Here is a 25,383-nt window from a genome sequence, read left to right as displayed (position 1 = left end):
CACACTATTAAAGGTACACTGGCTGTTATGGGCTTCCTCTTACTCTGTGTGTGTGTATGCGCGTTTGTGTGTGTGTGTAACCACCATAATGAGTTAAGCATGCAGCATTGGGGCTTTACTTTTCATTCGTGAGCAGTGACGTAGTTCTTGTGATTGGAGGGACTAGAGAAGTTAGTTATTAGGGAGACCACGGCAAGTGGAGCTCGTCATTGTAACATGAAGCCATGGATAAGTGAGAGAGAGGGAGGGAGAGAAAGGGATGGAGGCAGGGGGAGGGAAGGCTTTAAGCTGACTGGGAGAAGGTGATGTCAGCTGAGCTCAGAAAGTAAACACAGCTCTACAGGGCAGCATGCTGTCTGCTGGAAGGAGACTCCAGCTGGCGCAGACCCACGGGGGTGCCCGTTCATTCCCCTGGAATCACATCCCAGTCTCCAGGAGCTTTCTCTTCTTCATCTCCCTCTTTGTTGTCTCCTCTTTACCACGAGGAGCAGCCTGGCCCTATGGTAAGATAATTGGAATGACTTTACTCCTTGCTTCCCCCTTGTCCTATACCCTCTGTGTTTGACTCTTTGTTCTGAAAACACCAACATCAGCATTCTCTCACCATCCATCCTCTGACTACACACCATGCAACGCTCTGTTTAAGATGAACCAACATAGCTTTTCGACCCTAGTCAGCAAAAAATAGTCTCTGTCTCTTCAGAAAAATGAAGCTGGGAGTTGTTTTAGAAAAGTTCCTTTGATGTCCAAATATTTTTCTCCTTCCACAGAAGTCATTCATGTGTTTTCCTTTTGGTTCTGATATAAAGCAGACTAACTGTAAGATGTTGCTACACATTCCTTCAGGAGTATTTGATTAATTTTCAGCTGTTTTCTTGGCAAGTCCACTTTTGTGTGAGTTTTTTTTCTCTTAAAATCAGAAACTGAAGGCCTTTTTGTTCTGGTTGACACTGATGGAAATTAACTGTTTCAGAAAGATGTGAGTAAGTAAGGCTTGAATCGATCAGACAAACTGAGACAAGTGAAAACCATTGGCTTTAACCAATGGTTACAATTGAAAACCAATGTGAGGGTTTTCTTCAGTGAGTAAAGTTGTTCATTGTAATGGTTTTCACATGGCTCACTTGTAACCAATGGTTTACACTTGGATAACTTGTAACCATTGTAAACCACTGTAAACCATTGGTTTTCACGTCCCTAAGTGAAAACCAATAGAGTGGTTTCCACTTGGGGGAGTGTTTTCCTCAATTAGTAAAGTTGTTCTTTGCAGTAAAGGTTTGGGCAAAGTGCTGCTGTTTTTGTTTGCAGTTTAGAGGAGAGTTTCCTCTGGCAGATGACTCTGCTGTGTTGTTGTTAGCTGAGTCACTCTCTGTACAGCTTGTTTCATAATCAGCTGCTGATGGATGGTTCTACTAAGCTCAGGGGTTTTTATGTACAGCTAAGGGTTTTACACGCAAACTTTAGGAGTGTGTTCAAGTATCTCTTTTTTTCCATTTGGTAATGTTTTGTGTTTTCACTCACACTTGTTTTGATCTGTGTTAGGCTTCCAGTGATAGATCCCCCACACCCACCTGACTCTAACACGCCTATGATGCGTAGGACTTGAGCCCTCAGGGAGAGAGGAAGAGTGTTCAACGCTTTAAGACTATCAGACAACAGTTCAGGAGTCAAAACGTATGAATACATTTGCACATTGTTGAGAATTCCTGTTTGACCATGTGTTGGCATGCAAAAATATGCTATTTTGTCGGGTTTGAGGTTTCCACTTCGGAGGAAGTTTGCTCAAAGCAATTGACAGGATGACCACTGGAATCAAGTCTTCGATTCCAAAAGGATCAGAATACAGTCAGACACGCAACCACCACAGAGCTCAATTGGGAGTTTCCCTCGTTCCATGACAACTAAATCCCTCCAACCTCTAAATACCAGACAGCTGTTGTGGGAAGCAGGCAAAGGAATGACAGTTACAGTTACAGTTGCATGCTCAGGTTGTAACAACAACTATTACTAATGTTACTTTAATGTGCTGTTGAGTTGGAAACGCTAGTTATTGTTTGTGATCTACATTAGAGATCGACATCTTTTATCACAGTGGGGCCACAAAAATGCAATTGTCTGATCTGAGGGCCACATTATCAACATTCATATCAACATTTAGAAAAATGACCAATCTGAGCTTTAACAAAGTAAAAAACAAAGGATTTTGTCCATATTTATGTAGTTTTTGTATTTTTGTCTCTTTTCATGTGTTTTTGTTGTTGTTTTAGATTTTTTCCTGTCATTTTTGTTCATTGTGTTACTCATTTAGTGTTTTTTTCTGTAATTGTCTATTTTGTTGAGTCATTTTTTGTATTTTTCTGTAATTTAGTATGTTTTTGAGTCTTTTTTTGGTATTGCATGTTGTTGATGTAATTTTTGTGTAATTTGGTTATCGTATGGTATTGTTCTATTATTTATGTGTGTTTTCATAGTTGTCTATGTTTTGATTTTTGCTGATTTGAGTGTGTACCACACAAACGGGGACCCTGGGGCTGCCAGTTGCCAATGTCTGATCTACATTCTGAATGGGGAATAACATTTATTGTAAACTGGGAGGAATGGTAAAATAAACAAAAAACAAAAGGTGCGTGGTTCCTCCACGTTTCAGAAACGTGAAAGCCATTATTTGATTTAGCACAAAACTTGAAAATTATGTGAATATGAGTTTTTGAGGCGACAGATCCACAGAGTATTGCAGAAGTTGTGGAAATATTGTCATATTTTGGATTTTTTTTAAAAAACAGCACGACTCACCATGGACTTAAACTACCCTGGGCAGCATAATGAAGGTAAATAACGCCACAAGATTTCATTATCAAAAGACACAAGTGTGCTTTCGATAACATTTGAACTTGATTTGAATCTAACTGCACATTCCTTTAGTGTAATATAACATCTCAGATGATCAAATTGACAGATGCATTGTTGAGGTTTTAACCTGTTTCTTTAAAAAAAGAGGAGAAAAAAGTCCAGAAAACATTGCCACAGATGTAAACTCTTAAGCCAGTCACGAGGTTAACCTCAGCACCTGAACTAGATTATTTGGTTTATTCAGAAAAAAATGCAGGATTTCGACAGATAGTTTGAAATAGTTGCGAGATGCGTCATACACGTACACTTTAAATGTGCAAAAACGACTTCAAATTCAACAAAGCTTTTTCTATATTCTGTTTGATCACCATTTTATTTAGCTGTCCTGTGGGTTGGTTAGTCATCTGGACCAACAAGGTCAAACAGAAGGTCATCGGAGTCATGTGAGTTGGTTCTCTTGGCAATAATAACGTCAGTCTCTGACTTCAAAGCTGTGCATCTCTGTGAAGGTGACCAAAAATGTTTGCCCGTAAAAGTCTGATTTGAAGACGATGCCTTCCAGCATCTGTTGTGATGTCGCTCTCACTGCTGTTTTCTGGTCTTCTTTACATGCCAAGGAGCGTATGAGAAGCTTAACATCTGCTGTGGAAAAAGTATTTACATAAGCAGTTAAATGCCAGATGACACAAAAAAGCTATCAGCATTGCCAAGTAACAGCAGGGGGGAACCAACATATTTGTGATCTGCTTTTAGATTGTAAAAAACAGTGTGTGCACAGAAAAAATATTTAGACACATACCAAAACTGATGCATGCGATGCTAGACAAGTGGGATGGAGCACAGGAAGGAACATTCAGGAAACTCAAGTCTATGGGAAGCTCAGTCAGTATTTATTAGATCTCCTTAACTAGTCAATCATGAATTATAGTCTCTAGCTAACTAGTGCATACAATTTTATGTTACTAGTTTTCTGGTGATGGCTGAAATTCTCACTAGTGAGCATATGCTAGTTAAGTAGTTAAAGCCGTTTTTGTCATTACTAGTAAACTAAATTAGGCCAAAATGTGAACAAGTGAACTACGGGTAGTGAAAGTAAGAGATCTACTAGTTAACTATAGATGTCTAACTAGTAAACCCATTTGCAGCAGCACTAGTAAACTAGCGGTGCTAAAAGTGAGCTAACTTAGAAGTGTAAGCAAATTAAGCACTAGCTAGTTACAGAAACTAAAAAAAAATATGCTGAGGTGGGAGGAGCATGCACTGAGGCTTTCTATTGGCTCTACTTCTAAATTTTTTGTTATCCCACCCGCTTTCATCCAAAGAGACGTACGGGTAGGCTTAAGGGACTTGCTCAACATTGCACAGTGATGAACCAGGTTGGATTCAAACAAGCAACTCTCTGATTTTAAGCTAGTTTCATCAACCCTCACCCGGGCCATTGCTGTGGGATGTTGAGCTAATCCCTTAACCAAACCTACCTGCTCCCCTGGCACTGCCCAATGCTCCTCAGGGATGGGTTAAATGCAGAGGACAAATTTCATATATGCAATCACATGACTAATAAAGGCAAAAGCCCCAATTTAATTAAATTAATTTAGCTCAGTAGTATAACATGTTTCCTCAGGACATGCAGCATGTAAAACTTGAAAGTGCATTCCAGTGTGTACATGTTGACAATTACAGGAACGGTGCTTATTAGCAGCACCTCCAAATTAAAAGTTCCTTCTTTGGGTTTTGGATGAGATCCTGCCCCAAGTGGAGGAGTTCAAGTACCTCGGAGTCTTGTTCAGGAGTAAGAGAAGGATGATGTGAGAGATCAACAGCCGGATTGGCGCAGGGTCTGCAGTGATGTGGAGTCTGCACCGATCTGTCATGGTGAGGAGGGAGCTGAGTCAAAAGACGAAGCTCTCGATTTTAAAAGAACAACATCTTGGATACAAGGGGCCGAAATGAGTTTCCTGCGTAGGGTGGCTGGGCTCTCCCTTAGAGATAGGGTGAGAAGCTCAGTCATCCGGTCAGCTCGGAGTAGAACTGCTGCTCCTCTGCATTGAGAAAAGCCAGATGAGGTGTCTCGGGCACCTAATTATGATACCCCCCAGATGCGTCCCTAGTAAGGCGTTCAGGGCAGGTCCAGAAGGAGATCCCGAGGAAGACCCAGGACACACTGGGCCTTGAAGGCCTGGATGACGTGGCCGGAGAGAAGGAAGTCTGGGCGTCTCTGCTAAGGATACTGTCCCCATGACCCGGCTATGGATAAGTGGCAGAAGATAGATGGATGGATGGATGGATGGATGGATGGATGGATGGATGGATGGATGGATGGATGGATGATGGTTGGATGGACAGTGCTTATTAGTTAACTAGTTAGGGTCTATTGGGAATTTACTTGTCAACGAGTGAAGCTTCAAAATTGTACATACTGTATATGGTAGTCAACTAGTTGACATCTTATTTTTACAAGTTCATGAGTAAATATGTTGCCCATCTAGTTTAATAGTAAAGCTTGAACTAGTTAACTAGCAGCTCACTATAGTGAACTAGTATGTGTTTTGCAGTGACGTGCCGTGACCACTAGGGTTGGGTAGGCACGTTGCAAATCGAGACCACCAATGACAATTTCATATGTTTCTGCTGTCAAGTGTTAATTCAATTCAAATCAATTTTATTTGTATAAAGCAATTCCCAACAAAGTCATCTCAATGCGCTTATCAAAATATAAAATTCATAATAAGAAAGAAAAAACTCAATAAGATCCACATGAACAAGCATTTAGCCATCTAACAAAATCAACATCATAAACACCATTAAAGAAACATAAACAATTATTTAATATAGCCTCCATACTCTCCAACAACATATATCTCATGACACGGCAGCACATCTGTTGTTTGTGTTTGAAACACAGAAACACGGAAAAAATGACAACTTAGAACAGCCTCAGTGAGGAGCATCCACAAAGTCAATCCTTCCTTTTGTACCATTCACTGTAGAAAAGTATGAAACATGTTCTGACCTTACCTTTGCTGAAGGTCTGGTAGCTCAGGTGTTGGTCTCCATCTTTTAAAAGCTGTTGTTTTTCCTCAAAACAAAGTTTCTCTATCATCTCTAGCGCTGTCATCCTGCCTGTAGTGTTATCCCGCCCACTAGCTAGAGAACGTAGCAGCAGCAGTCACGTGTCATCTGTTCACTAATGTGCTGTGAACTTACGTATAGCATTTAGCATAGCGCAGTTACGTGCAAAGGCAGATCTCTACGCTGCCTTTACGCGTAAATGGATGTCATATGGGGACCTGACTGCGCATGCGCACACACGTAAAATCACGCAATGGGAACGGAGGCAGAAGAGCGACGTGCCTTTGGGAGGGGGCGTGGCCTCCCTCTGCCTTACAGCGGAGCGAAAAAAAAAAAAAAAAAAAAGACTGCAGCTGTTCCAGGAAATAGCACTGTTTAGTAATATGGGCTATGAAATGCACAAAATGCGGACACTTTCAAACTTATAGGTACTGTAGGCTATTGGAAATGGAAAAATAAATAATTTATAATTAAAAAAAACATAAAAAATAAAAAATTATAATTAAATAATCAAAATATCAATTCACCCTTGGGTAGGCACTGCCTACCTTGCCTACCCTGACGGCACGTCAGGGTAGGCACTGGATACTTAATAAAAAGTTACTAGTCTTTCCATACACCTCATTCTATCACCTCAGTATCTCACTGATTTGTTTAAAAACCTTTCACAACCAAAGTCTTACAACGAGTGCCTGCAGTGCAACTATTTTTTTTTACAGTGGATTTTTGAAAGCAGCAATTACAATACCTGTGAGGAAAGAAGTTCTATTATTATAGGTCAGCTCACGAATACACATGGTTTACTACTTGTTGTACATAGGCACATGCACACCTTTCCAGGCCTCCCCAAGCGCCTACAAAAATTCACATGAACATTGTTACTGTTCAGTCTGTAGTTACCTGCAGGTGTTGACCTGGAATCCTTGCAGATGAATTCTTTCTTTCTCTCTTTTTTTTTTTTTTTTTTTAACAATACTATACTTTTACTGCTGAAGTGAATACACGCTAACATCCGGGCTGTGAGCCACACGTGGCAAACCCTTTAAGAAATTTCACTGCACACTTGACCTAAAAATCGGAACAAGGCCATTATTTGAGTATTCTTATATGCAGTTTTATTTCCTTGATTTGGCTGATTTCTTGCATTTCTTGCTACTGTATTTCATCTCTATATTTAGTCCACCATGCACAGTAGTGATTCATCTGATGACATTACCAGACCAAGCTCAAGAAGTCGTTTGACCTCCCTTTATGTTTATGTGCGATAAATCACAGTTTCACAGTCTCTCTGGTCAACGTTTTAATGTATGGAAGTAAAGCTCCTTCACATGTGAAAGGGTTGATAGCCAGAGCAGTTCTCTCTCTGTCCCGCTCCATGTGGTAGGCATCAAATCTTTTTAAATATTGTTTTCCACTTGTGGTAACAGCTGCTTGAGTGCGTAAATAAAAATAGCGGGAGTTCAAAAGCTAATGACTCATATTTGATAACGCCACAATTGATAATGGCTTTCAGTTTGATTCTCCAACAGGCTTTGAATCATGGAGGAGTGATCATATTGTATTCACACACACACAGATACAAAAAAAGCCTAGTTTGAACTGAACCATTGTGTTCAACCCAAGCTAAATCACACTGGGCACTTTGCAAACATCTAGAGAATAAAGGTGACAGTTTTAGCTCGGGGACTCTTCGAGATGGTTAAGTTCATCAGACGTAAAGAAGTCAGATGTTCATGAGATGTGAGATGTAAAGGCAACTGAACTAAAGTATCAAGTCAGTGATATTGATTTATCCCTGAACTTTCAGATACAATCCACACATCATGTTTAACAGTAAGTTGTGTTGGCAAGACCTCGTTCCATCGTCCACACGACAAATGTTAGCACTATAGAGCGGACGTCACAATACATTGCCCTCCAAAAGGATGCAATGCCTTTTGACGTTCAATGTTTTGTATCATCAAAGGACTCCATGAGGCTTTATTCTATCCTGTCTACACATATCAGTACTTCAGAACTCCACTTTCTGTGCTGTCTTCTTGTCTCAAAACCCATTTTTCTAATCAAGGAGCCGTGCATGTTTGTGGTTTTCACACATGCTCACAATCATTCCACAAAATTATTAAATTAATGCACTAGTTCTTACTTCAGTTGGACAAACCAAACAAAAGAAGGGAAAGAAGAAGAACAATTTTTGATGGATTGATTGATTTAATTTTTATTTCGAACATGAACAAAACAGCAGTGTATTTAACACAATGAGAGAATATTTATATTGATTTAAAAAATCAAACAAAGCAAAGAGAGAATAAATGGTTATAAACTTATATGATCCTACCCATTGTAATATCTACTACTATACTTTATTTCTATACATTCATTTTCTTATAATATACACATATTTATACTATAAAAGTGGACTTAATTCACTGGTATCTATATAATTATAAAAATAATTTAATCATTCATCTGTCCAAACATACACATACTTAAAGCTGATATTCAGAGTTTCTGAGAAATCTATGTTTATGCATTATTCTTTTGAAATTCATAAAAATATCTAACGAGTCTTTTACTATGGTCTACTGCTGGTGGTCATGCTTATACATTAGTATATGTAAGTCCCTCCTTCATAATTGTCCTATAGACCCCTATACAAATGGTAACAATCGCTGATGCACAAGCCAATAGGCTTTGACTTCCTGTTTTTGAGACTGTCAATCAAAGTGAATTCAGAACTGTGCACGGAAACAAGGCCGTGCGTCGCAACAGCAAACAGGTAAATATGATTATGGCTCTTACCTGACCCATAGACCTATAGCAATGCGACCCGATGCGACCTTGTTATGTTCTGCAATGCACGTGCAGAAAAGTAGAGGCGTGGCTTCTGGTAGATTGCAGAGGCAGGGGGAGGAACTGGAGCTGTTGAGGGTGGGACATCGATTCGTCCTCTCAGAACCTCCGGATAGCAGCTTTAAGTATATACAGTGCCTTGCGAAAGTATTCGGCCCCCTTGAACTTTTCGACCTTTTGCCACATTTCAGCCTTCAAACTTAAAGATATAAAACTGTATTTTTTTGTGAAGAATCAACAACAAGTGGGACACAATCATGAAGTGAAACAAAATTTATTGGATATTTCAAACATTTTTTATAAATAAAAAATCGAAACTTGGGCGTGCAAAATTATTCAGCCCCTTTACTTTCAGTGCAGCAAACTCTCTCCAAAAGTTCAGTGAGGATCTCAGAATGATCCAATGTTGACCTAAATGACTAATGATGATAAATAGAATCCACCTGTGTGTAATCAAATCTCCGTATAAATGCACCTGCTCTGTGATAGTCTCAGAGGTCAGTTTAAAGCGCAGAGAGCATCATGAAGACCAAGGAACACACCAGGCAGGTCCGAGATACTGTTGAGAAGTTTAAAGCCGGATTTGAATACAAAAAGATTTCCCAAGCTTTAAACATCCCAAGGAGCACTGTGCAAGCAATAATATTGAAATGGAAGGAGTATCAGACCACTGCAAATCTACAAAGACCCGGCCGTCCCTCTAAACTTTCAGCTCATACAAGGAGAAAAATGATCAGAGATGCTGCCAAGAGGCCCATGATCACTCTGGATGAACTGCAGAAATGTACAGCTGAGGTGGGAGACTCTGTCCACAGGACAACAATCAGTCGTATACTGCACAACTCTGGCCTTTATGGAAGAGTGGCAAGAAGAAAGCCATTTCTTAAAAATATCCATAAAAAGTGTCGTTTAAAGTTTGCCACAAGCCACCTGGGAGACACACCAAACATGTGGAAGAAGGTGCTCTGGTCGGACGAAACCAAAATCGAACGTTTTGGCAACAATGCAAAACGTGCAAAAGATTTGTCTTCCAACAAGACAATGATCCAAAACATAAAGCAACATCTACAATGGAGTGGTTCACAAATAAACATATTCAGGTGTTAGAATGGCCAAGTCAAAGTCCAGACCTGAATCCAATCGAGAATCTGTGGAAACAACTGAAAACTGCTGTTCACAAACGCTGTCCATCCAACGTCACTGAGCTCGAGCTGTTTTGCAAGGAGGAATGGGCAAATATTCCAGTCTCTCAATGTGCAAAACTGATAGTCATACCCCAAGCAACTTACAGCAGTTATCGCAGCAAAAGGTGGCGCTATAAAGTATTAACTTAAGGGGGCTAAATAATTTTGCACGCCCAATTTTTCAGTTTTTAATGTTTGAAATATCCAATAAATTTCGTTTCACTTCATGATTGTGTCCCACTTGTTGATTCTTCACAAAAAATTAGTTTTATCTTTATGTTTGAAGCCTGAAATGTGGCAAAAGGTCGAAAAGTTCAAGGGGGCCGAATGCTTTCGCAAGGCACTGTACATCTGTTTATATTTTTTTTCACTTTAACACTTATGCTTTGAGAAGATACATTTTATGTATTTATGTTTAAATTGCTTTAAATTTTAAATTTTTTTTTAAAGTTCATTTTGTCTTGTAAGTTAGTCCCAGCCTTTTCAATAAATAGTTTCAGAATATTGATATTTGATAGGAATTTCATCGCCAAACAGAAATGACTGGACTTACAGTAGAACTAATCTCTAAGGTCTTATGAATTGCCTGTCAAATACATCAACAAAGCATCAAATTGTCCTGAAAAACCACAAGTTTGAGCTGTTTGAGGACTAATTTCCAAGGTGACGAAAGGACATATGTTCCAAGACATCTGCGTTTCCCCTCTCATGTTGATCATTTGGAGATTACTCACTTCTTGATTCTACAGTCTTGTTTTCATGAAATATTACAAACATTACAAACCGCTGGTACAACCAAAAGGTCTATTGTCGAGGCTACAGAGGTTTCCTAAATTACAGGCTAGGGAGGAGGCACCAAATGCTTCTCTGACATTGTGCCAGGTTTAAAGTGCAGCCCTGTTGGTCTCAGTCCATGTTTGCCCCAGGATAGTTTCTCTGTGTCTGTTTCAACTTTAAAATCAAAAAAATACAATCAGTCAGATTCAAATGTTTTTAACTATTGGTTTGCAAACCGATTAAATATAAAAAAAATTTAAGCTGTTCTACCATCAGTTTGTGAAATTGTTTTACAGACAATGGCGCAAAGCACGGCCAGCAGACTTATCATAAAATTGTCCACTGATGGAGCCACATCTTTTTTTTAAATAACAACTGATCGTAAGCCCTAAAGCCTTAAAACAAGTCATCATTTTTAAAGGAATGTGTTAACTATGGCAACTGGTGTGCAGGGCGTTGATGTTAGGATGACTCATCGATTACTTTGGTGGACCACTGGATGACAATTAGGTTATGACTATGTTTAGGAGTAATGTTGCTGAACCATGACAACAAGGTAAAACAGGTTTAATAAAAACATTGACAACTTGGGTTTCACTCAGAGCATTAGCCTTTAAACAAGAGACTTTTATTGCTTATGTTATGCAAGACTAATTGGAAAAAATAAAAAAGGGTAGATACTAAAACAAGCTTACCTTGTTCATGGTTTTACATGAATCAAGATAATCTCGTAATTCTGCACACTTCAGTGTCATCGGCAATCATCCAACACATGTTGGTAAAGAAATAAAAACATTAAAAACAAAGAAGACAATTGTTTTGTTATTTCGTGCTTTCATTGCCAGACTCTCGGTGTTCTTAATGACGCCATTGCTTTCCATGATTCACGCTTCACTGTTTTGGCTTGTTATCAGATGTGATGATGCATACACAGAGGAGGTCGAGGGAGCTTTAAGCCATACAACAGTAAAAAAAAAAACAAAAAAAAAAAACAAGCAGCTCGCACTAGACAGAGCGCTGAAAAACACTGAACTCATCTGTATCTCCATTGACTAATTGTTAGCATGTGATATTCTCTAGATTACAGATACATGTACAACAACTGCCCTGGCCCGGAGTGGAACGTTATGTGCAGAGCCTGCTGCGAGTATGATGTGATCCGCTGTAAGTGTCCACTGCAAGGAACGAAGGTGGGATATGCGGTGCCGTGCTGCCGCAATGCCATCAACGAGTGTGACCCCTGCATCATCCATCCAGGTAGAAGATGATGCTGTATCAAAAAAAAATGCTTTCAGAACAGTTTCTCCAACCAAGACACAAATAAACCGCATTGAAATACCCACATTAATCTGTTTAAAGCTGCTGAAGAGAACATTTAGTTTATCAGATTAACACATAGCGTCGGCCTCATAGATCAATAAATCAAAGGTCATTTGCTTGAAAAAACATTTATTGTTGGAAAAGTTTAGTGCATTGCATTGTGGGATGTGGAGTCCTGTAGAGATATCCCTAGAAGTCTTTTTTTACTCTAATCTTACTGTGATTTTTTTACGTTTCCCCACAAAAACTGTGTTGGGAAGCAAAAAGTGTCTTCCTAAGACATTTCTCTTGTTTTCACTAACTGAAAGTTTTGGCAAAAACAATGGTGGATGTTTTTTTAGGGCGTACATGGAAAGATCGGAATCTGGTCAACATTGATATTACGGGAAATACCGGGAACAAAGTAGAACAAAAATGGTGTCAAGCCAATCATTGTCTTCCTTGTTTGGTGAAGAAACACAAGAAATCACGATAAGAACGGAGTAAAAAACACTTCTTTGCATCCGTCTACGGGACTCCTCATCCCACAATGCAATGCATGAAACTTCTCCAACAATGTCAAGAGTCAATTTGAACCTTTTACATCTTTTTTCCCAACAAATTATCTTTTATTTATTGATGAAACATTTTTGTCTCCAGCAGCTTCAATGTGCAAATAAACACATAAATACATGGTCAAATGTGGATTGTTGTCAAATCGAGATATGGTTAGTTTATTTCTTAAAGGCACACCGTGGACTTTTTGACCTAAAGAGTTGACCCATGTGAGTTTTTTTAAATGATTCTTCAGGCCATTATACAGCGCTTGACAGTATCAATGCTCCGAGTGGGGCTTCTCTCTTGAAATACCGACTATGTACGTTTGGAGGAGAAGGACCGTGAATGCCTGGAGAACGTTTCACTTCACGGCAGTCACGTGACCACAGGCTCGGATATATAGTTCCCACATGATGTTACAACAGATGGGCATTTCCTGACCCGGCGCCATTGCTGTGAGCAGCTGAAATGAGTTAGCCTCTGTTCACAGCCAAAATAGCACAATATTATGGTAGTTTTGTGTTGGGTTAATGGTGCACTAATTTCCGCAATAGTTCAGTTAAACGTGGCTTCTTTAGTAAGGGAAGTCGGCAAATCAGATCCGTAACTTCGGGATAAGGATTGGCTCTCAGGGCTGGGGCGTGAAGAGGGGCCGCTACAGTCTATGGGCTGGAGGAGCAGCCCATAGACTGTAGCCGTGGCGCGATCCCAGCCCTTAGAGCCAATCCTTATCCCGAAGTTACAGGTCCACTACTGTCTGCATACACAATCAAAAGACAAGGGAGGCTGGCCCGATTTGATTTTTGCGACAGTGCTGCGGCGCTTGTGGCCACTAGGGGCGCTTGCGTGAAAGTTACCGGCCTTTAATTATGCTTAGTTTTGTGTTGTCCATGCAAATCGCTGAACTTGTAGTAGAAGTTAAACATGAGAGCTTTTCCATAATTGTACAACAAAGATGATTAACTAGAAATAGACACGTAGACTAACTGAAATAATTAGGATAATGAATCATTTAACTGTATATTTAAAATGTCTAGGAGATTGCAATCGAATATGTCAACATGGCCGAGCAGGCAACAGCTGTTATGTATCCAAGTCTGTGGGAAACAAACAATTGATGTGTCTCTGCTACACAGCTGTTCGTCAAACACTGGTGCCGTGCAGCCAAATATAACGTCTCTATTTTTGAGTGATCCAGTTTGTATCTTGTCCAACATTATGTTGGCCTTCACTTGAGTCCTTCTAAACTTGTGGCATGAATAAAAATAAAAGCTACAATTTTCATTCATAAAAAAAAGGAAAATAAATCATAGTGTGGTTTAAGTGAATGTTGCTTGTTTAAGAGAATGTAACCCCTCGAAATCTTTAGAAAAACACAAAAAAGTTTGAGGAATAAAATGAATAGATGTTTAAAGTAATTTATGGATCATAAATTCAAAGGTGATCATCATTTGCCAAAACTCTGTTTTAACGCCTAGATAATGAGCAATAAATCCTGTTGAAGAACCAAAAAAATGTATTATTAGATTTTTTATTCACAATGTTTTATATCCTCTTTCAGGATGCAGCATCTTTGAGAACTGTAAGCGGTGCAATAATGGGACGTGGGGCCCCAGAGATAACTTCTTTATCACTGGTCAATACTGCGCTGAGTGTCGGCCCGGCTGGTCCGGAGGCGACTGCATGAGTAAGTGTTGTTGGTTTTTGTTGTTGGAAGTAATTGAAGAATCTGGAGAAGCACACACAAAGAAAAACTATCAGTTCTGCATTCAAAGGTCTTAATCAGCTAAAGGTTTTTAATTGGAAATCTTATCCAGTTGTGCGCATAGGCCTGGTTTTGTGAAAGCAGGAAATCTACAAACCTTCTCATTAATTAGCCTTTCTCACGGTGCCAACTTGGAAGGTTGCCACATGCCTTAGAGTATTTCCTTATTCAGCTCTGACAAGACAATCAGTAATCCTAAAAATCAATGTAGCCTTTCTTTTTGCAGAAACTTTGAGGCTACTGGATACCTTTTGGTTGATGTTTTTCTTCCGCAATAACCTTTCAAGGAAAATGTAATCACTATCACTTTTAATTTAAGATCTTTGGCAAGGGTTTAAAGCCCCACATTGACCAAAAAAGATAGTTTCACTCTTTAAAACTGAGTCTTTGTTGTTTTTTTAAGAGTGTGGAGGGGTGATTCACAAGCGGCAGGGTCACTTGGTGCTGGAGGGCTACCCTAACAACGCCCGGTGTGAGTGGACTATACAGGTCGACAAGCAATTTACTATAGAACTCAGGTAAGTACAGCTCATGTACGCTTAACTTTAGTACTGTTCTAATCAAGATCACACTATCAGAGACCAAGACTTGTCCGAAACTAGAAAGAACCAAAACCAAGACATGGTCAAGATTTTTGGGAGTCAAGACCAAGTCAGAACAAAAACCTTGACAATGTTGAATAGTTAAAGAGCATTCTCTATTTATTGCTAGATTTATATTTTTAAATACATCTGGCAGACAAAAACAATGTGTCTGCAACTTTCATAGCACAATATAATAAAAATTCCAAATCTTGACAATTTTGTTCAACTAAATTATTGCTAAAATTTATTTTGCTTTTATGTATTTACAAGCCACTGATAAGTCCAGAATTATTTTAAATATCTGACAATAAGAAGCTTATTTGTGTTATTTGTCTGACCAGAAACATGATGGACTGATGCTCAGGTTTTTGCAGGTTTCTGACACATAAAGTATTGGAAAAATATTTCCATATATTCCAGTCAGAAAGTAAAAAACACAAAATATTTAAAGTCAAATGACAAAATTAATAACATCAAACTCCCAGCCTAAACAAAACACCATGAGAAAATACAAACAGAGGTGTGGTTGCTAAAGACAATCAAACAAGGCCTCAAGAGTCATTTCATTTCATGGGAAACAAAGATTTAAAGATAATCTTGTTTTTTTTGGAAAATAATAAGACTGTATCATTTGGTGACTTAAACGTGCATGATGGGGTCTCATAATTATGCCCCTTTAACTAAAAACCCTCTCAACTGGTGCAGAGGAGGTGGGAAGTGACAAGACTCTCAGTCGTGAAAACTTGTTGAGTTGTGTGAGTCTGTGATGGTTTTTGTCCCAAAAGAGGAGCTCATGCTGAGGGAAATAACACTTGAATTGAATCTCTTTGTTGTTTTACCAAGTGTTTCTCCTTATTTTGCCATTGTCATCAATCGCGACCCTTTTTTTTTTTTAGAATTCAACCAACCAAATTTAGTTTTTCAAAAACAGAGTTTGAAAACACATATACCGTATAATCTTTTTTTAAACATAAATCTGTATATTTTCCTGTGCAACATGAATTTCATAGCACGCCTGTCAAAAAAAGTTTCTTTCAAAATAAAAGACAAGTCCAACATGAGAGACATTCATACCTGTCAAGTTTTGGATTTGAAAATAAGGGAAATTTCCTGGCGCCCACAACCAGTCGTCCCACCCGCCCAACCCAGCTCCAGTATTCCTTATATTTTAATATAGATGTACAATAAATCCAAAATACCCACTTGTCAACCACTTATTAAATAAAATTATGTGATTAGAATCTGGTAGGTCAACCTTTATTTACATTAAAATGCTGTGAACATTCCTACCAGGGCTGGTGATATGGACCAAAACTCATATCTCAATATATTTTATCAAAATGGTGATATACGATATAAATCTAGATCATTTTATTAAATAAAGTCTGACCAGAAAAAACAATCCTGGGTTCAATTTGCCACAAAATGCCACACAGGGACATTTATTAACAAACAGCTGCACAATATGAGCACATTAATCTAACTGAGCTTTACATGTTGTTGTGAGAAGTAAAAGCAGCGACTCCTAAAACTAGTATTTTCAATATATATTATGAAATATTATAGTTTCTATATCGCCAAAATAGAAAACTCGATACATCTTGAATCTCGATATATCGCCCAGCCCTAATTCCTAAATTATAAAACAGCCTAAATAAAAACATAAATGTGTATATGAAGCACATGTGTTTATTTAATATACTTACAGTTTATATACAAGTCAACACATTGCATATTTACTGTTAATTTCACATTGCTTGTCTTTAAGTTAGACATTAACATTTTATTTTATTACATATTTTATTTTAATTTCTCATGCTCACTCATGTGGTTCTCTGGTATTCACTAATGACTTATTAAACACATTTATTACAGACTTTACATTCTTTAACACTTTTTTAAAGCAGTGTATATTTGTGGAGCTTGTGATTGGCTGATTTTTCATGGTGACTTATGTCGTTCCTTCCCCCATTGTAGATGCTAAAATCTCAGCTACTAATTTTACAGAACGTATTAACTGTGTCTCATCCTGCTGCTCTTTAGGAAGGTAAACTCTGTCACATTTTACAACATATTTACACAAGTTCTTAGGGATATTTACAGGAAAATAATAATACGGGAAGATGGTGGGAAAGAGGGGTAAAATACGGGAGTTTCCTGGCCAAAACGGGATACTTGACAGGTATGGAGACATTAAGTAAGCCATTTATTCATTTTTGACCAACTGTCCGCGAGCCACCCAGTACAGGTCCGCGACCCACCAGTTGAGGATCGCTGAGTTAAAGACCAAGACCAAGACCAGTCTCAAGTACTACGGCAACACTAACTAATATTATGCAGCATTAAATTATCCATTATGTTTTTCCTTTTCACAAACCCTGAGTTATTTACCTCTCCTGTCCATCTGTAATGTTTATTATAAGCTGACCTGCTTAAGTCACATTTCCTTAAGCAGGTCATCCACTCGCTGTCTGAAAGACTGATGGCTAATTCACAGCAGAACTTGGAAACGCAACAAGTTCTGCTTTTGACATGGAAGTTATTACCTTTCCATCTTGTGACAAATTTTTTTCTTTTTCTTTTTTATTTCCATCATATTTTCCATTACAGGGCTTTTTTTTTTTAGGAAAGTGCTGGAGCATGGCTTTATTGGAACAAAAGCCTCATAGGCTGAGTATGCAGGAGATTTATGGTTTGTTGAGTTTATAAAAGATAGTTAATCCGTCTAAAGATTTCTCTTGCTGTTATGGGTACAATAGTAAACCTTCGTACTTTGGTGAATGGGATATGAACAGAATGCAAACCAGGTGTTGCTATGAAGCTACAAAATGACAAATGTCACATTTTTATGCTTTTTTAAAGCAATTAAATATATCTAACAAGCTGCAACAGGCAAACATGTATTGTTACTGTACACTTCATTCGTTTTTAGCTTTCCTAATTCTCGGTTTGGTGACAGGAAATTAATCAAAAATGATTTGTTAGTACTTAACAGTGCCGTGCATAAGGCTCATTACCCCTTTACTGCGGCTCCAGTGCAAATTACTGAAAAGGGAACTGGCACAACAAAGACAAAAACTGCCTAGAATTGACACGAAACATTTACGAGCCACTTTTGAGGGAGAAAATAATTTTGGGCAAATCAAAAATAGTCAAAATATTGACTTTAAATTTCGAGAATTAAAGATGACATATAATATAAGTCGAAAAGACAAGATTAAAGTTGAAATTTCGAAAATAAACTCAAAATACAATATTGTGATAAAAAGTCAAAGGTTTGCTAATAAAGTCTATGGAAGCTGAAGAGGGTCAATAATTCACTGTATGACAACAAACTCCGATACCAACAGCTGCTACTATAGTGTCTGTCCCGTTTGTGGCTATTGAGGAGCTGTACGGTAAAAGATTAGGGCCAGTTTTGATGGCGATATATGGTGAATTGGCCCTAGTCTTTCGTAGATTGTCGACTTTATTAGGAAAACTTTTATTTAGAATTTATTTTTAAAATTTCTACTTTATTCTTGTCATTTCAACTTTAAAATTCCCATGTCATGCTATTTTTCACCCATCTCCATTTGTTCTAATAACCCCAAAAACATAGTATTTGAGGTTTATTTTCCCAAACTCGCCTGTTTCCCAAAGTTTAAGCCTCTGAAAAGTCACTTTCTGAGCAACTCTACACAAACAGGCTGATTTGCGGCCTACTTATGCATATTCATGAGTGGGCGTGTCTATAGACGGGACACTAGGGATGTAGCGATTCACTCAACTCCCGATACGATTCGATTCACGGTACTGGGTTCACGATACGATTCTCTCACGATTTATTTTACAAAATGGGACTGTTGCCAAATGATGACTGAAAAATATTCCTTTATTTTTTTGGGGAAATACTGTATTATTTTCCTTTTATTTTTCATTGTCAAAAGAATCCCTTGATAAACTATTCAAAACAATGCAATTTAACTAAAAATAAATCTTGAATAAAATAAAGGAATAATACAAATGAAGAAGAAGCCTATTCATTTAAATTCTGGTTCTATAATAAACAATGCAAATCTGCATAATAGTTCCTTTTCTTTTTAAAAGTACAACTGAAAATGTTATTTATGCCTTAACAACTGAACTTTAAAAAAAACAAAATAAAAAAAAACAGTCATTGAATTGTATTTAGATCAGATATTTGTTTGGACCAGCAGAGGGCACTGATAACCCAGTGGTGGGTTGGCATGCAGATATCCTTGCAGTGAAGAAGAGATGCTATGCTAGCAGACAGAGCTAATAGAAAAACGTGACTTTTACAGATATTCACGTAATATTACATATTATCTCTTGGTGCTAAAGGGGTAATGAATCATTTATGAACATGTTTAAAAGTAGAAGGCGGCCAGAAAGAAAGTAGTAGAAGATTCCGCCCGCCGCCTACACTTTTAGATGAGAAGGATATACAGCGCCCTCTGCTGTTTAGAAAAAGTACTGCGATTCCATTTTCAGAGCGTCGATGTGAACCGTGATACCAATGAATCGATTTTTAACTGCTTTACGATTAATCGTTACATCCCTATGGGACACTGACTTCCTCCTTCCTCCATTGTCTTCAAATCTACTTCATGGCATAATTTAAAAGCCCTAAAAGAAAATGTGTAGCTTGGAAGAGTTTGCTATTTTCACAAGGTGAGCTTTTTTTGATTCCCCACTTCCAGATTCAGGATGTTGAGCCTGGAATTCCACCCGACCTGTCGTTATGACTACGTGGAGGTCCGAGATGGAGACAGCATCAACTCTGGCGTTATCGCCAGATATTGCGGAAACAAGAGACCTGTTCCGATTCAAAGCTCCGGCAGCAACTTGCACATACTTTTTGTATCTGATGGATACAAAAACTTTGACGGACTTTTTGCTACTTTTCAGGAGAGCTCAGGTATGAAACCTAAACTATACATTTAGGAAAAAGCAGTTATTTAAATGCCTCTTTACTGTGTCAAGGGTCTTTACTTTTGCTGACACAAGCTTCTGCAAACATTTATAATCGTAACTCATCTCCCTAACCATTGCTCAGGAGACATGTTAAACTTAATGTCCTTGCCTTATTTGCCTTATTAGTAATAGCCTATATAACAAAGACAAGCTATCTAAAATTATGCCTACAAGGACACAGGGGCTTTTTGAACTTTAGTCAACAAATTCAAACAAACAAGATGTTTCCATGGCACTCATGGTCTTGTGTATCTGAACAGTTTAAATGTGCATGTGGCTGCTATTTACGTGTATCTGTAAAACCAGCTTTAAAGTCCAAAATGCTCCTTTTGGAAACGTCCTCATTCTTAAAGTCCAACTTTAAAACTCATATACACAAAACAAGTACAAGTACAAAGAAGATAAAGTCTTAAATCTTAAGCTTTGACCAACAACACACGATTACTGAGATTATGATGGTTATTTTTAGCAAGAAAACCCTTTGATGATAATTTCTGTTTGTTGTTTTTTTTACTCAGCTTGCAGCTCTTCCCCCTGCCTGCATGACGGGACTTGTATCCTGGACAGTTCCTACACTTACCACTGCGCCTGTCTGGCTGGCTACACAGGCAAACGCTGTGAAAATGGTACGTGTTTGGAAGAGTATGAAAGTAACTTTATTGTTCAACAACATGTGGCAGTGAGGGAAAATGGTCCAATTTGAACTAGCTTTTTTTTTCTTTTTTTTTTTTTTTACTACCATTGGTTTGTCAGCTGGCAGATTTTGTCATAGTGTGTGTTGGCTCACCAAAAGAAAACATGGAAGAAAAAAAAATAGATCAATGAATTAGATAACAAATAAACACCTTATTTACTCAACAGATACATGAATTAGATAACAAATGAACACATTATTTAATTAATCGATTAATCAACATATAAACCAATAAACAGACAGATCATTAAATAATGAAATTAAATAACTTAATGAATACATAAATAGATAAATAATAATAGTTCTGTATTAATAGGTTGGTTAAGGAATGAAAATAAGAATCATAAATACTTTATTGATCCTAGGGGGAATTATTTATTTTTTTACAGAGCCTACAGAAATATTTTGGATGAAAAGAAGAAACAAAAAACAAAGACAAAAAAAGAAAAAAAAAAGAAAAACATACATAATTAACAAAAAAAAACTGTTCAGTAAGATGTAATACAAATGTTCAAATATACAAATATACAAATATAGTATAGTATAGTATAGTATAGTATAGTATAGTATAGTATAGTATAGTATAGTATAGTATAGTATAGTTCAGCATCAGTGTTTGGAATAACGCCATCAGTAATGGGGTTATTTAACTAATTACTTTTCACGCCGTTACAACGCCGTTACAACGCCGTTACAACGCCGTTAACGTTAAATGTGGTGCTTTACATGCATTGATTGAATAAACTGTTACCCGAAAGCATCCCTGGCTTCTTACTCAGCTGTAGTGAGGAGGTGGGTTAAAAACAAGGTGAGCATTATTTGTTGTGAGCAACTCAAATTTAATGAAGCACCTCACAACGACACATGCATCTAAAAAAACTGAATTATTTAACATACAGCAACTTTTTCTTTTTTTTTTCTTTGTAACAGTAACGCAAATAGTTACTTTCCTTGGTATTGAGTTACTTTTATTATAGAGTAATTCAATCACTAACTCAGTTACTTTTACAATTACTTTTTTTAAAGTAACGTTCCCAACACTGTTCAGCATAGTGAACCATTTACACGACTGAAGTTGTAGAGTAACTTTATGGATATAGTTAAGAGGTTTAATTTTTTGCTATAATTATAATTAGATGCATTAATTGCATTAATTATTAGAAATACCAAAATGTTATGCGCTATGTTTGATTTATATAATAAAAAGTATGTTTTGTCTCATTTTTTGCACTTAAATTTCCACCGTATTGAAGCTCCTGTTTTGCCAGAGAGTCTAGAAAGTATCATCTGTGGCTATTTAAGAAACTTGATCTTCAACAGATGGACTGAAATTTGAATAATCAAAATCTAATTTGAGTAACAAAATTACAGAACATAGACTGAATGAGTGAGTGAACATATTTCCATTGGATTTTTAATTCCTTTAAGTTTAGGTTTTAGGTAAAAATGAAAACTGGGCAAAGTCTGCTTTCTGACAACCTCTCTACACATTCACTAACCCGTGTGGTCATGTGGGGTGTTACTTTTACAGGGTGTGGCTTTACTTTCTCTGTCCAACAGGGTTTTAGTATTTATAAGTCTGTCGATCCCCAAGTTGTAATTTTTCTACCCAAAACTACTCCCTTAGGAGCCACTTCAACTGACTTCTGAAACACTTTTTTTCAGGTTAAATTCCTGCGTGTTAAATTTAATGGTAGAACAAATCAGCTTCCATAATAGGAGCCAGCTTTTCCATTAGAGGGAACACCCATAAAAAGGCTGTACTTTCCTTCCACGCAGAAGCACATTCATCTGTAATTCAGAGAGAATTATTCAGGTGTTCAATTATATGGAAAATAGTTGAAGTTATTCTGATTTCTGTAGTATTAAATAGGAACGAGAGTCTACATTTGATATTTTTTTAGGTTTGAACTTGACTTTATCCATATTTTGTGCGTCCAATCCGTCATCTGCAGGAATTCTGAGATACTAATCGTAGTTTATGAGAGAAAGTGGCAGATAATCACTGATGGTCATGAATAAAAATGGCTCATCAACCTTTTTTTCTTCCCGTAAGCATGGTTACATCAGATTGTGCTAAAGTTTCTCCACATATCAAGATATCTGCAATTAATTGTAAAATACCTTTGTCTGTAAAAACAATTTACTATAAGATCAATAACTCAGTTCTGACACAAAGATTCATGGAGCCTTTGAGAGTTTTATGTTTTCAAAGAGCAAACAGAGTTCAGATTTCTCCTCATAGTTGGCAAAAAGCCTTGAAGAACTTGCTGTCAGGAGACAGAAACAAAAAACCCCAGAAGATTTGAGATGGCTTCATTGTAGCAAAGCTTTAAAAACCACCAACAGTGCAATAAATGGACCTGATCCACCTAAAGTCAACATATCAAGATCTCAGTTGATCTCCTCCCAGAGCAAACAGAACTTTACTGTTACCCTGTCTGTTTCCTGACCTCAAATGTAGAGCATATAGTGGCCTGCATCCAAAGCTTTGCTAAAACTTTCTTTCTAAAAGAAACATGTAAATCTCACACAAAACAAAGATTTTGATTGTATTAACACACACTGGGAGACACATTGTAGTATCTAATAAATGATCAGAATATTTTTTTTTACAACTTTTTTTTATTTATTTTTTCTAGATACATATTTGATTATCTCACTAATAGGGGTTTCATTCTCAGTATTGAGCACTGTTTCCACTTTTTGATATGATAGGTATTTTTTTATTTGTTATATAAATTCTACTCACTACTCGGGCTGTGCATTGCCATGACTCTGACAATACCATTCACGATTTGCATGTCACGTTACGTTATATCTCGATACTAAACAATAAGATATATATCGCGATATCAATAATTACAACTTTCATTTTTTTCAAAAAGTCAGAGTTTTGCTTCTACAACAGATTCTGAATTTGTTAAGTTATTAAATTCCTAAAAGATTTAAGTAAAAGTGCCCAGAATGTTTTATGAAAATAAAGTGCAATCAACTTCCAGTCTAAAATGCATTGAGGAGTAAAGTAGTTTAACAAGGTCTGATGTGGTTCACTAACACCTTGTGACCAGACATTTACATGCTATGCATATGTTAGCACAATTGAATGGTTTTTCATTGAAAAAACATGATAAAAAAATCAATTTGGAATTTTTTTTGGATTGATACAATCATCGTGCGGTGAAATATTCAGATATATTCATGATTGTCATTAATGTAACTTTGAATATCTTTGCATTTTTCTCCGGGATTCCCAATCCCACAATGCAATGCAATGCAATGCAATGTACGAGACTTTTTAGCAGTTCACGTCACATGACCATTTTGCAACAAAAAGAACGTTTGTGATGGAGTCAAAAACTACCGGTACCTTGTATGCGACAATTTCAATCTTCTACATTTATTCATGAATTATTTTTTCTGAAGAAATGCCTTGGATTTATTGATCTCTAAGGCCAACCTCATGTCTTTATCTCAAAAAAAAAAAAAAAAAAAAGTTAGGGATTGTTCTCAGCGGCTTTAGACTCATAACAGACGTTTCAAAGCTTTCTTGGGCAGTTTTATGAGGATTGAAGCCAAATTATCATATACAGTAGCTCTCTGGGGATTGTGATATCTTTATAGTGTGGATGTGCAATAAAACTGTGTATAAGGCATGTCTGAATGAAGCCTTTCTCTGTTGGAGTTTTGATGCAACAGCTTTTTTTAGTTGAGAAAATGAGAAAAAAGACCTCAATGTGTCCATAAATAAATCCTTGGTGCTCTCTTTCTTTCTCTCTCCACCCAGTGGTGGGATGCCGCAGGCCGCCCGTGCCCACCCATGGATCCACTGAGGGTCTATTTCATCATTCTGCTGCACGCGTCACTTTCCGTTGTGATCCAGGATTTGAACTGCAGGGGTTTCATTCTGCCATCTGCCTGATTGATGGCACCTGGAGCGCTCCAGCCCCAAAGTGTGGTAAGCTCATTATGTTTCACTTTATATAAATATTTTTCTGTATTTTTGTGCCAACGTGCAGTTTCCTTACCACCTGGCTTTTTTTTGCTCCCTGCTTCCAGTGCCAATGGAAAGATTTTGCACTTTACCACCCAAACCAGCCCATGGTGACCACTTCTTGGTTTTTGGACCCAATGATGTTCTCATTGCTCTGCAGTATTTGTGCCACCAGCCGTATGAGCTCAATGGAAGCTCCCAGAGAACCTGCCTGCAGAACAACACCTGGAGTGGGACGCCTCCTTTTTGCTCAAAAGGTCAGTGAAACTCAACTTCTAAAATATTTTCAATCAGACATGGGCAACCGGCAGCTCGGGGTCCACATCTAGCCCTTGGCCTTTTTTTTGTGTGTGGCCCTCAATGTAAACACACATAAAAGGACTATAAAGACAGAAAAAAATGAAAAAAAAATACACAAAAGGATGACAAAAATTAATCTACAAACACACAAAAATATAAAACAACAGCAAAATACACAAAATTACTATAAAACACACACAATGACTATGAAATACTCAAATATAACAGAAAAATATACACAATATTACTCATACTACACAAAATAACAACAATAACTGAAAAGGAAATGTAAGAATAATATAGAAGATGACAACTAAAATACACAAAATTACTTGAAAAATAGAACACACAAAAAACAAAAATAACAGAAGAATATACAAAACGACAAAAAGAAGCACAAATTTACTCATACCATACAAAATAACAACAAAAACAGACAGAATGAGTGAATATTATAGAAAATGACATCAAAAACA

General features: G+C 37.4%; 1 protein-coding gene across 2 annotated transcripts in view; it reads left to right on the top strand.

The window, feature by feature from the left end:
- The first annotated feature begins 286 nt into the window (after positions 1-286).
- Positions 287-25,383, top strand: part of pamr1b (peptidase domain containing associated with muscle regeneration 1b) — a 33,273-nt gene continuing 8,176 nt past the window's right edge. The window contains exons 1-8 of one of the 2 annotated variants that reach the window (XM_028451428.1): positions 287-503; positions 11,817-11,993; positions 14,155-14,280; positions 14,762-14,876; positions 19,646-19,863; positions 20,438-20,545; positions 24,401-24,571; positions 24,673-24,864. In XM_028451428.1, coding sequence (XP_028307229.1) covers positions 350-503; positions 11,817-11,993; positions 14,155-14,280; positions 14,762-14,876; positions 19,646-19,863; positions 20,438-20,545; positions 24,401-24,571; positions 24,673-24,864 — 1,261 coding nt within the window. In that variant the 5' untranslated portion in view covers positions 287-349. The remainder of the gene's footprint in view (positions 504-11,816; positions 11,994-14,154; positions 14,281-14,761; positions 14,877-19,645; positions 19,864-20,437; positions 20,546-24,400; positions 24,572-24,672; positions 24,865-25,383) is intronic. The other variant, XM_028451427.1, reaches the window with a different exon arrangement.

Source organism: Gouania willdenowi, chromosome 6, assembly GCF_900634775.1.
Source record: "Gouania willdenowi chromosome 6, fGouWil2.1, whole genome shotgun sequence".
Classification (NCBI taxonomy): Eukaryota; Metazoa; Chordata; class Actinopteri; order Blenniiformes; family Gobiesocidae; genus Gouania; species Gouania willdenowi.
Note: the sequence above shows the minus strand (reverse complement) of the source record. Positions and strands in the feature narration are given on the sequence as shown.